Below are 13,385 nucleotides of genomic sequence, written 5' to 3' on the forward strand. Positions count from 1 at the left end.
TTCAAACAGACAGTTAGTCATGTGACTAAACTGGTCTGACCACATCTGTCTGTGTATCCGGCCATCTTAGCAGTTAACCTGGAATGCTAGCCTCTCCACCTTCAACATCTGGTAATCAAAGTCCATTGTGGATTAAAGTGGAGCAGGGAGTGGCCCCTTTGTCCTTTCTGAGTACTGTCTGTTACTATGCAAAAAAGGTCTTTCTGGCGAGGGGCCTGGCAATTACTTGTGATAGGCCCTCTTTTCTTCCCAGCAACACTTTTAGATTAGAGATACAGCACTGAAACAGGCCCTTCGGCCCACCGAGTCTGTGCCGAACATCAACCACCCATTTATACTAATCCTGCACTAATCCCATTTTGCTACCAAACATCCCCACCTGTCCCTACATTTCCCTTCCAACTACCTACATAAGTGACAATTTATAATGGCCAATTTACCTATCAACCTTCTACATGATGTCCATGTGGCAAAATATCTGTGCCCTATTCTTGGCAGGTGGGGGCCTGCATGACATGCATCATCTTTATAAAAGATTCTTAACAAGTAGTTAACCCATGCACCAGTAATTTCCACAGAAGTTCTTCCTCGCTTCTGACATAATATTAGCAGAAACCCCAGAACAACCATGTAAATGGCCATTGGCACCATTTTTTGGGGGTTTCTGTTTAACGTATGGCAAGAGGATCAGGTACCCCAGTGGAAATTTTAGCGCGTGGTCCCCAGTGTAGAAAGATGACTTTAGCAGAAGATTTAAACTGTGGATAGAGATATGTACTTATTAGAATTCTAAATTGCCCCCAGCTGCATTCTTACAATGTAGGTCTGTAATACGTTTAGAGATCGATCCAGACCTGAAGTACCCAATTTTATTTCCCCCTGCACCCTCTTCAGAGAGTCATGTGCCATGTGTGTCCTTTTCTGCCCAACTGTCTATTTAAACAGTCGGGGTGGAATTGGTCTGACAGTAGCATGAAACGGGCAATCGTAAACCAGCAGCCCATATTACATTGAAGTCAATGGCAAACAGGCTGCTGATTTATTGCCCATTTTGCACTACTGCCAAAGGCCAATTTCAACCACTCACCACCGTGTCCCATATTTTTGTCAAGCACAAAAGGATTTATTTACTCAGCTAACATCATATATTGCTTAAGATAATATATATACTACCAAATAAACTTGAACATGCATGAACACTTGATGACTCACTCTTAGTACGTAGGATGAATCTGTTTTACTAGCTTACAATTTGTAAAATCTTAGATTTTGGAAATTTTCAAATGCAAAATCAGTCTCTGCAATTCAAACTACATCTATTTTTCTTTGATGTAGATAAGTGAAGAAAATCCCACTTCACACAGATACATTGAGCCAATTTGGGACAAATCTCAGACCATTTTTTGAATTGAGAGCCAAAACTGCTCAAAGGGCATTCCTTTAATATTGTTACTAAAACAGAGTCACCAATGCCATTAATAGAAGTCTCTTCTAGAATCACAGCAATCTTTGCCTTTGCTACAAAATCCTCTGAAAAGAGATTTTGAACAAAGGTGAAATTTTGCAGTTCATTCACCTTTTTCAGGAAAATATTGACAAATTATGAGGGCCTGTTTCTGTGCTGTATAACTATGACTCTATAACTGCTCAATCTAGAACAAAAGCAGAAAATGGCAGAAATACTCAGCAAGAAAAAAAAGACAGGTAGCATCTGTGGCAAGAAAAACAGTTAACATTTCAGGTTGATCTTTTGTCAGAACTGGCAAAGATTAGAAATGTAATAGGTTTTGAGCAAGTGAATGGGGGTGGTGGGGGGTGGGGGAAGAACAAAAGGGAAGGTCTGAGAGGGAGGAGGGGGGGAGAGATTAAATGACAATCAATTTTATGATACAAAGCTGAAGGGAGTGATGGGATAAAGTAAAGAAACAAAAGATGTGTCTGGATGAGGTGTGAATGACGGGATAGCAGCCCTCTGAACGCAAAGAAAAGGGATTAAGAAAGAAAAAAAGGTCGGGGGTGGGGGGAATTAACCAGCAAAAAAAAGAGGCCAGAGGTTATGATCTAGAAGTATTGAATTCAATGTTGAGTCCAGAAGGCTGGAAAGTACCCAGGCGAAAGATGAGATGCTGTTCCATGAGCTTCATTGGAACACTGCAGCAGGCCAAGGAGAGAGAAGGGAGCAAGGTGGAGAATTGAAATGACAAGCGACAGGAAGCTCGGGGTTGCACTTGTGGACTGAACAGAGGTGTTTCGCAAAGCGGTCACCCAGTCTGTATTTAGTCTCCTCGAAGTAGAGATCACTTGTGAGCAGGGAATACAGTATACTAAATTGAGGGAAGTACAAATAAATCGCTGTTTTGCTTGGAAGGAGTGTTTGGACAGTGAGAAGCGAGGTGGTAAAAGGACAGGTGTTGCAACTCTCTTGTATTTGCATGGGAAAATGCCATAGGAAAGGGGGAGGGGGATGTTGGGGGTGACGAGGAGTGGACCAGGTTGTCTCGGAATGGTCCCTTCACAATTTAAAAAAAAATTCATTCATGGGATGTGGGCATCGCTGGCTAGGCCAGCATTTATTGCCCATCCGTAATTGCCCTTGAGAAGGTGATGGTGAGCTGCCTTCTTGAACAGCTGCAGTCCATGTGGGGTAGGTACGCCCACAGTGCTGTTAGGAAGGGAGTTCTGGGATTTTGACCCAGCGACAGTGAAGGAACGGTGATATAGTTCCAAGTCAGGATGGTGTGTGACTTGGACGGGAACTTGCAAGTGGTGATGTTCCCATGCATCTGCTGCTCTTGTCCTTCGAGGTGGTAGAGGTCACGGGTTTGGAAGGTGCTGTCTAAGGAGCCTTGGTGCGTTGCTGAAAAGCATCTTGTAGATGGTACACACTGCTGCCACTATGCGTCAGTGGTGGAGGGAGTGAATGTTTGTGGATGGTGTGCCAATCAAGCGGGCTGCTTTGTCCTGGATGGTGTCAAGCTTCTTTAGTGTTGTTGGAGCTGCACCCATCCAGGCAAGTGGAGAGTATTCCATCACACTCCTGACTTGTGCCTTGTAAATGGTGGATAGGCTTTGGGGAGTCAGGAGGTGAGTTACTCGCCGCAGGATTCCTAGCCTCTGACCTCCTCTTGTAGCCACGGTATTTATATGGCTCCTTCAATTCAGTTTCTGGTCAATAGTAGCCCCTAGGATGTTGATAGTGGGGGATTCAGCGATGGTAATGCCATTGAATGTCAAGGGGAGAGGGGAAGGGAAGTTATCTTTGGTGGCATCACACTGGAGGTGGTGGAGGATGATCCGTTGAATATGGAGGGTGGTGGGGTGGAAGGTCAACAAGGAAAACATTATTCTGGAAGGAAGGGGAAGAGATGCGAGCAAAAGTATGTGAAATAGATTGGACACGGTTGAGGGCCCTGTCAATCGCTGTGGTAGAGGAATCCTCTGTTGAGGAAAAAGACACAATGGAAGAGCTAGTATGGAAGATTGCATCGTCCAAATGGATGCGATGGAGAAACTGGGGGAATGGAATCGAGTCCTTACAGGAAGTGGGGCATGAGGAAGTGTAGTTCAGGTAGCTGTGGGAGTCTGTGGGCTTATACTGAATATTGGTTGATAGCCTATCCCCAGAAATGGAGACAGAAGTCAAAGAAGGGAAGAGTTGGAGATGGATCATGTGAAGGTGAGAAGGGTGCAAATTGGAAACAAAGTCAATGAAATTTTCCATTTCAGGGTGAGAGCAGGAAGTAGCACCGATACAGCCATCAAAGTACTGGAAGGAGAGAGGGGACCTGAGTATGACTGGAACAAGGAATGTTCTACACATCCCACAAAAAGGCAGGCATAGCTAGGGTCCATGTTGGTATCCATAGTAATACCTTTTATTTGGAGGAAGTGAGTGGTGTTGAAGGTGCAGTTGTTCATTATGAGAACAAATTCAGCCAAGGGGAGAAGGGTGGTGGTGGATGGAGACTGGTTGAGCCTCCATTCAAGGAAGAAGCGGAGAGCTCTCAGACCATCCTGGTGGGGGATGGGGGTGTAGAGGGATTGGACGTCCATCGTGATTAGGAGATGGTGCAGGCCTGGAAACTGTTGAAGTGACAGAGGGCACTGGAAGAGTCATGGATGCTGGTGGGAAGAGACTGGACAGGGGGAGTAAAAATAGAGTTGAGATAGCAAGAAATCAGTTCAGTAGGGCAGAACCAGCTGAAACCATACTTCTACCAGTGCAGTCTTTGCGGATTTTGAGAAAGAGGTAGAAACGGGCTGTACAGGGTTGGGGAACTATGAGGTTGGAGGCCATGGAGGGAAGATCTCCAGAGGAGATGAGGTCAGTGACGGTCCTGGATACAATGGCTTGATGTTTGGTAGTGGGGTCATGGTACAGGGAGAATCTAAGACTGATATTTTGTATCCATAATAAGACAATAACAAGTAAACAGTTATGTTGCCTTGCAGCACATAGCTACTCCACAACAAAAGATTTTGGCAAAAATCTGTACTTTTTTTGAGCATGATGACTGTTACATTTATTACGTTGCAAAGGTTCAGTTCATTAAGCCTGTCAAATATGTCGCCTAAATAGCCCAGTAAAATTTGGAGATGCTAGATGAAGAAGATTCAAAGTTGATTTCAAAGCATGCAGCACTCCTAGAGTTCGTAGATTCTTGCCAAAACTTTACCACAAGACAGCCGTCTAACATCTTCGATTACCTTCAACTATACTTGCAGTTAAAAGAGCTTTAGTTTGAAAAAATCTTGGTGTATCTTTTGAGGGCAGGATGTTTGTCTCCAAGTGATGTTTTAGTTTGCTTGGTATTATGGTATTCTGAGAGAGAACTTCAACATAATTGACACATCATTTACCAAATGATTTTTTTTGCAAGTTTAGATCAATGGTTCTCAAAGTGTGGTCTGTGGGCTGGTCCAAAATGCATGTCTGTCTCTTGGACCACCACAGCTGAGGCCATATGAGAGAACAGGCCAGAACTCTCATTCTCCACCACTCGCGTAGCATCACACAATCAGACTGGCTCCCACATGCGGAGCATGAGTCTTCATAAGTTCGAGCAACAACAAGGTCATTTTATAAGCAAGATTTTTGTTACTGTTATAACATTCAATTGCGAGATCGGATTTTCAACACTTGTGGGCCTGAAAACAAAGGGGAACTGGCTGAACGCAGAGCCCAACATGAATATGAAGCTAAGCGTTCTGAAGGGATTGTTCCCTCAGCGATGCCCTGGTCCACTCCTCCATTACCCTTGCCACCTTGTCTCCTTCCCACAGCACCTTCCCATGCAATCGCAGGAGGTGTAAAACCTGCCCCTTTACCTCCTCTCTCCTCACTATCCCTGGTACCAAACACTCCTTTCGGGTGAAGCAGCGATTTACTTGTACTCTTTCAATTTAGTATACTGTATTCACTGCTCACAATGCAGTCTTCCATTGGGGAGACCAAACGCAGATTGGGTGACCGCTTTGTGGAACACCTTCGCTCAGTCCGAAAATATGACCCTGAACTTCCTGTCGCTTGCCATTTCAACATACGCCCCTGCTCGCATCCCCACATCTCTGTCCTGGGCTTACTGCAGTGTTCCAGTGAACATCAACACAAGCTCGAGGAACAGCATCTCATTTACTGCTTAGGCACGCTACAGCCTACCGGACTGAACATTGAGTTCAATAATTTCAGAGCATAACTAACTCCCTTTTTTCTTTTTCTTTTTTTTTATTTTTTATTTTTATTTTAGTTTGTTTCATCATTCATTTTTTTTTTAACATGTGCCTGCCCACTTTTTTCATGTTTGTGCTTTTGGCCAGGGCTGTTTGTTGTTCTGTCATTTAACACCCTCTCTGCACTAACGTTTTGTCTTTCACCACACCATTAACACACCCTTTGCCTTAGCTCCATGACTTTCTGGTCAGTTATTTTCTATGACCCTCTGTCCTATCAACACCTCCCCTTTTGTTATCTTTTGCCCCACCCCAGATTTATTTGCTTAAAACCTACTACATGTCTAACCTTTGCCAGTTCTGATGCAAGGTCATTGACCTGAAACATTAACACTGCTTCTCTCTCCACAGATGCTGCCAGACCTGCTGAGTATTTCCAGCATTTTTTGTTTTTATTTCAGATTTCCAGCATCTGCAGTATTTTGCTTTTATGAAAATGTAGCTCTCCAGCTTGGATCCAGACATCACCTCATCAATGTCTCATCAAAAGCAGCACCATTCTTCCCATTAACTGAGTATTTTGTGGTGGCAAGCGAAAACGAAGGGGCAGGACCGGTAGGTGGTCCATGGGTTCTTTAGCCCCACGTATGTGGTCCACGAATGAAAAAGTTTGAGAACCACTGGTTTAAAACATAAACACGTTGTGTAGAAATTTCAGTGAACACAAGCCCCTGAAAAGGTCTAAATGCAAACCGTGAGCTTTACTACAAAAAGGATTTTAGTCAGAACCAATAAATGTAAACTGAGTGCAAGAATGGAGGATTTTTCTTTTAGGGGATCAACATTCTGACTCTTAGGCTTGATACGGACAGGTGGTAAGGGGTGTGGGTGGTTCCCCACGATTCACCTCCCTTCTTGCTGCAATCGTGTTTTATTTAAAATGATGAGTTAGTCCCTGGGTGTTTTTAGGGTCAAATAAACAGACAAATGACAGGTTTTCTCGTAAAAAAGATAACTATTTTTAGGCAATTCCTGAAAAGGTCACAACCTCGCCCACACACACATTCACACACACGTACACAAGAATAGATAGAGAAAAGGGTAAGTGATTTAAAGTGAGATAGTTGCAAGTAGTTTACAGTAAACCTGTTGAATTTTCTCAGGAGGACAGTCTCTTTTAAAGGTGCAGGCCTGGGTGTTTGTATTCTTGAACTTGTTGAGGTGTTGTAGATTTTCTGGTGGTTAAGATTTCAGACTGGAGGTGGTGGTCACTTTAAGTTCTCTGCTGTAGCAAGTTGACGTGTAGAGTTAGCAGTAGGGCTCCTTCCTTGCCTGGTGGATTTCTTTCCGTCGCCACTGGCTGGACTGCTTTCTGTGATGATGTTGTGATCTATCCTCCCTCTCTTTCTCTCTCCAGAGGGCTACCTTTTAAGGTCTAAATCCATCACATTAGCATTTCTGTGAGTTGGCATGTGGCCTTCTCCCCTGGTGTGACCACATAATGGACCAGGATGTTAAATCCATGATTATCTATTGATGTCTGGATTGGTACCATTCTGTTATGATGTGGCTACTTCACACCTTCTTTGTCTCAGAAGAACCCATTCAATTAAGGAATGTCTCTTGATGGTTTCTGGATGGTTGTAGTTAACATCTTTAATTCTGGAATGTATCCTTTTGTCCTTTCAAGACAGTGAGGCAGTTTTTGAATACACAGGCCATGTCATCTGACCTTCGGCAACCATCTTTGCAGCACATTGAAACTGTCCACTATTTTTAAAGGAAAAGTCAGTTCACATTGAATAAACTTATCTTAAAAGTTAGGAATATGATCTGTCTTTACTGGGCATGACAGGCTTCAGAAAAATTTCTTCACAATTATTGAACATTAAATGTCACAGTCATATCGGTTATGTAGCATGTGGGAGTGAGGGGACAATCATGAGGGAATAGTAGTTAAGTTACTGGACTAGTAATCCTGATACTGGGATGAATGATCTGGAGACATGAGTTCAAATCACACCACAGTAGCTGGGGAATTTAAATTCAATTAAATAAGTTGAGAATAAAAATCTAGAGTCAATGATGTTAAACCATGCAACTACCAGATTTTTATAAAAACTGGTCTGGTTCAATAATGTCATTTAGGGAAGGAAATCTGCCATCCTTACTTGGTTTGACCTATATGTCACCCCAGACCCACAGCCATGTAGGTGACTCTTAATTGACCTCTGAACTGGCCTGGCAAGCCATTCAATTGTATCAAATTGCTACAAGAAACAATAAGAATAAAACCGGACTGACCACCTAGCATCAACCTCGGCATCGGACGCGAAAAAGATACACCCAGCTCAGTCAACCCTCAAAGTCAGCCTCACTAATAGCTGGGGACATATGCCAAAGCTGGGAGTTTGGGCTTATGGTAGAAAAAGCACCAACACAAGGGAAAAACCTACTTGACCTCGTCCCCATCAATCAAATGTTACAGATGCATCTGTCCATGATGGTATTGGTGGGAGTGATTGTGGGGAGACAAAGTCGAATCTTCACACTCAAGATAAGCTCCAGTGTGTTGTGTGGCATTTCACTGTGCTCCAAACTGGACATCCATGAGGTGTTCTGGGCCATCAGCAGCATTGTATTCCCCTACCATCTGTAACCTCATGGCCCAGCATATCCCTCACTTTACCATTACCATCAATCCAGGGGACCAACGCTGATTCAATGAGGATTGTAGAAGAACATGCTAGGAACAGAACCAGTGAACCTAAAAATGAGGTGCCAACCTGGTGCAGTTACAACACACAGGACTACATGCATGCTGAACCACCTCCCCAGGACATTCAATGGCATTACCAGTGGTGAATTCCCCGTTACCAACATCCTGGGGGGTTGCTGCCACCATTGACCAGAAACTTAACCAGATCAGCCACATAAACACTCTGGCTACAAGAACAGGTCAAAGGCTGGGTATTCTGTGGTGAGAGACCCACCTTCTGACTCCCAAAATTTTTTCCACCACTTACAAGGCACAAGATAGGAACGAGAATGGAATATTATCCACTTGCCTCAATGAATAGATGAAGAGAGCCATTATGAAGGTCATTATATAGAAAGGTGTGAGTCTGAATGGCACATGGTGGGGAACAGGGGGCATTGAATGGAACTGTGCCAGTATGAATGGCCATGGGGTGGGGAACAGGGGACATTGAAATGGAACAGCGTGAGCATAAATGGCCAATGGTGGGGAACAAGGGGCATTGAATGGAACTGTCAGTATGAATGGCCCATGGGGTGGGATTGGGGAAACAGGAGGCATTGATATGAAACAGTGTGAGTACGAATGGCCAATGGGGTGGGGAAACAGGGGGCATTGATATGGAACAGTGTGAGCACGATGGCCAATGGGGTGGGGGTAGGGAAACAGGGGGCATTGATATGGAACAGTGTGAGTACAAATGGCCAATGGGGTGGGGGTGGGGAAACGGGGCATTGATATGGAACAGTTTGAGTAAGAATGGCCAATGGGTGGGGGTGAGGAAACAGGGGGCATAGATATGGAACAGTGTGAGCACGAATGGGCAATAGGGTGGGGGTGGGGAAACAGGGGGCATTGATATGGAACAGTGTGAGTAAGAATGGCCAATGGGGTGGGGGTAGGGAAACAGGGGGCATTGATATGGAACAGTGTGAGTAAGAATGGCCAATGAGGTGGGGGTGGGGAAACAGGGGGCATTGATATGGAACAGTGTGAGCACGATGGGCAATGGGGTGGGGGTGGGGGTGGGGAAACGTGGCATTGATATGGAACAGTTTGAGTAAGAATGGCCAATGGGTGGGGGTGGGGAAACAGGGGGCATTGATATGGAACAGTTTGAGTAAGAATGGCCAATGGGGTGGGGAAACAGGGGGCATTGATATGGAACAGTGTGAGCACGATGGGCAATGGGGTGGGGGTGGGGGTGGGGAAACGTGGCATTGATATGGAACAGTTTGAGTAAGAATGGCCAATGGGTGGGGGTGGGGAAACAGGGGGCATTGATATGGAACAGTTTGGGTATGAATGGCCAATGGGGTGGGGCAACAGGGGGCATTGATATGGCACAGTGTGAGTACGAATGGCCAATGGGGTGGGGGTAGGGAAACAGGGGGCATTGATATGGAACAGTGTGAGCACGAATGGCCATTGGGGTGCGGGTGGAGAAACTGGGGGCATTGGTATGGAACAGTTTGAGTAAGAATGGCCAATGGGGTGGGGGTAGGGAAACAGGGGGCATTGATATGGAACAGTGTGAGCACGAATGGCCAATGAGGTGGGGGTGGGGAAACAGGGGGCATTGATATGGAACAGTGTGAGCACGAATGGCCAATGAGGTGGGGGTGGGGAAACAGGGGGCATTGATATGGAACAGTGTGAGCACGATGGGCAATGGGGTGGGGGTGGGGGTGGGGAAACGTGGCATTGATATGGAACAGTTTGAGTAAGAATGGCCAATGGGGTGGGGGTAGGGAAACAGGGGGCATTGATATGGAACAGTGTGAGCACGAATGGCCAATGAGGTGGGGGTGGGGAAACAGGGGGCATTGATATGGAACAGTGTGAGCACGAATGGCCAATGAGGTGGGGGTGGGGAAACAGGGGGCATTGATATGGAACAGTGTGAGCACGATGGGCAATGGGGTGGGGGTGGGGGTGGGGAAACGTGGCATTGATATGGAACAGTTTGAGTAAGAATGGCCAATGGGTGGGGGTGGGGAAACAGGGGGCATTGATATGGAACAGTTTGGGTACGAATGGCCAATGGGGTGGGGCAACAGGGGGCATTGATATGGAACAGTTTGAGTAAGAATGGCCAATGAGGTGGGGGTGGGGAAAATTGAATGGAGCGCTCAGCTGTTTGCATCACGCGTCACCGCGATAACTCCTGCTCTGATTGGTTACTATGTGGATGATGTCAGACAGCGTACCAGCCTATGGGAGGGCGGTTTATTGCGCTCTGGAAACTCTTGTTTGCGGGAGGTCGGCGTTTGGCAGAATGAAGTTCGGGATCACCTTGGTTCGGCAGTGAGTACTGGGTTAGGGAGTCGGGCGGGCCTCGGGAATATCAGGCCGGCTGCCGCTTGAATCACTGACCCCGTGCCCGGACTACTCTGCTGGGCCGGTCACTGATAGCATGAGCGGGGTTGTCATTTACTTGATCCGTGGCCCTGGAAGGCAGGGCAGCTGGAGTTGATATTGCTTGCTGGCTGGTCTCCTGTTGAATTTTGTGGGTCTTCGGAGGGACAATTCATAATCTTAACCTTATTGTCCCACTGGTGGGTTAATCTTAACTCGCAGCAGAAACTTGAGAGTGATGCAGAGTCACCGACGCACCAACTGTAATTTCATTCGTGGCCCTTGAAGCTCCAGAATGTACAACAGACTGGGAGTAAGATTGGCCATCGACCTGAAACTTTAACTCAGTTTCTCTCTCCATAGATGCTGACAGACCTTCTGAGTATTTCCAGGATTTTCTGTTTTCATTTCAGATCAGCAGTATTTTGCTTTTGTGGTGCTTATTGGGCACCCCGAATTTAACTGGTTAAATTACACCTTTCAGACTTTTCCTAAAGTTTTGGGGCATTAATTATTTAGCAGTTTTTTTTGTTGAACTTAGTGCAGCTCAGAGTGGAGGATGTCAATTGTAAGGACACAAAATCATATCTTGTAGCACTGGAGTCGCCATTGCTCTTTGAAAGCTATCCACTTAGTCTTACTGCCCTATCCCATGGCCCTGCAGCTTTTTCCTTTTTAGGTGTGTGCATGTATAGCCACCCAATTCTCTTTCGAATGTTCCTGTTGAATCAGCTTCCACCACCTTCAAGCAGTGGATTAGTGAAAGCCACTTGTGCATCAATATAACTGAAATTTGAAAGTATATTTTCTGAAAATCATATTGGGGTCTTTACTACTTTTAATGGAAAAGTGAATGTGAATAAGATTTTTCAGTCACCTGTTACACCTGCAAGGTTGATTATTGAAAGCTGGCATAAGGTGCATGTGGGAGTGCAATAAACAGATGTTGGCATGATGATGCATGGAGTTGTTTTTCATCAAAACCTCATTGTCCATTCATCCATTGCTAACGTTTGCAAAACCAGAATCAGTTTTTAAGTCTAATGTATTTCTATATATGGCATCTGGTCTGTTTTGTCCATCAGTGTATTCCATCTAGATGTTGCATTTCTCTCTATGCAAATTTTGTGAGGCACTTGAAACTGATGTCCAAATGTCATATTCCTGTTTGACAAGCCTGAAATGTGCACCCTACCATGTGCATTTTGGCACAGTGACAGTAACAGAGTTTCAGGTAGCAAGGTTTCTTTATTGACAGTTTCCCCAGGTGTTCAGGGCATTGCTGACAATGTACATGCACCTATTTGGGTTTCCATAGGCCAACCAAACAAAAATAGAAAAGAATATTGGTGTCAGTGTGAATACATGTGTAATGTCCACATAAATATCAGGTATACTGGGAGTTTCTATTCTTCTTGTGTACTGCGACAGGCCAACATTCAAGATCTGTTCCAGGGAGATAAGCTGGATGGATGGCTCCTTGGGTAATCTATCTATACTCTTCAACCTTGGCTGTTGAGATTTAATGCCATGGCAACCAACAAGGCTGAGTAACAAAACAGTGAGGTCTATGCCAAAACTTGGGTGCTCACTGAGCAGTGTTTTGAAGCAATGATTCTGTTGCCTGGGTGACTTAGAGGGCCTTACAGTACACACGAAAGGAATTGTCCAAGCTAGTGATGATGAGCTGTATGCCCCATAATAGTACAATCAATAGAGGCATCAGCATGCAGGAGACTGATGAACAGAACAAAAAGGGACTCAAGGATGTGGATGAGACATTCTTGTATGGCAGCCAGTAGTGTCAACAGGTCTTTCCAACATTCAACATTCTTCAGCTGAGTTGCAGCATTATCACTGTTGAAAAATGGTGGACCATCAGGACTGTTTCTGTTTGTCCTTGCAGTGCTGATGCTGCCCTACAGTTAATAAGAAAGGTACATTCACTTGCTGGAGTTGATGGCTGCCAGCTGTTTGCCAGCAATTGGGGTTAGTGACCAGGGGAGGCTGAGAGAAAGGAATCCAACTTTAAGGTACAGTGCATTTAATGTGAAGGGTGATTCTTCATTCACTTTCTGTGGTCTGTGCTGCTCCTGATGGGTGTTTCTTTCACTCTTGGTAAGCTGTAGGTACATGGGCATTGTACTTGTAATACACGTACCATTGATGTAGAAGAGGAGGCATTCTATTGAATTCCGAGCAAACCCTACCATCCTCTTGACACATTTCTGCAGCGACATATTACTTAGTGGTTGCAGACTGCCCGCCTCTTGAATCCCAGCTTCAGTGTATTGCAGGCCCAATAAAATCAACCATGCATTCTTTCCAGAAATTTCAGAGTCAAGCATAGCTATTTCCTGTCTTCACTCTTGTATTGAATGCACTTTTGGCCTGCAAGAATCAGGATGGTAGTGTATTATGACAGACTTTACATAGATTTAGTAACTTGAGAGCTGCTTGGCTTAATTATCCTACTATTGCTCACATGGCTCCTTTTTGTCTCTTACAATTGTGTACATGCCACATAGGAATAAAAAGATGAGCTCACCTTTGCCAATTTTATCTTTATGTTCCCTTGGATGGAGCAAGTGTTCAGTTA

At 45.0% G+C, this 13,385-nt stretch overlaps 1 protein-coding gene across 2 annotated transcripts in view; it reads left to right on the plus strand.

The window, feature by feature from the left end:
* The first annotated feature begins 10,645 nt into the window (after window positions 1-10,645).
* Window positions 10,646-13,385, plus strand: part of tigara (TP53 induced glycolysis regulatory phosphatase a) — a 28,898-nt gene continuing 26,158 nt past the window's right edge. The window contains exon 1 of one of the 2 annotated variants that reach the window (XM_068059091.1): window positions 10,646-10,735. In XM_068059091.1, the coding sequence (XP_067915192.1) occupies window positions 10,707-10,735 (29 nt within the window). In that variant the 5' untranslated portion in view covers window positions 10,646-10,706. The remainder of the gene's footprint in view (window positions 10,736-13,385) is intronic. The other variant, XM_068059092.1, reaches the window with a different exon arrangement.

Source organism: Heterodontus francisci, chromosome 27 (genome assembly GCF_036365525.1).
Source record: "Heterodontus francisci isolate sHetFra1 chromosome 27, sHetFra1.hap1, whole genome shotgun sequence".
Classification (NCBI taxonomy): Eukaryota; Metazoa; Chordata; class Chondrichthyes; order Heterodontiformes; family Heterodontidae; genus Heterodontus; species Heterodontus francisci.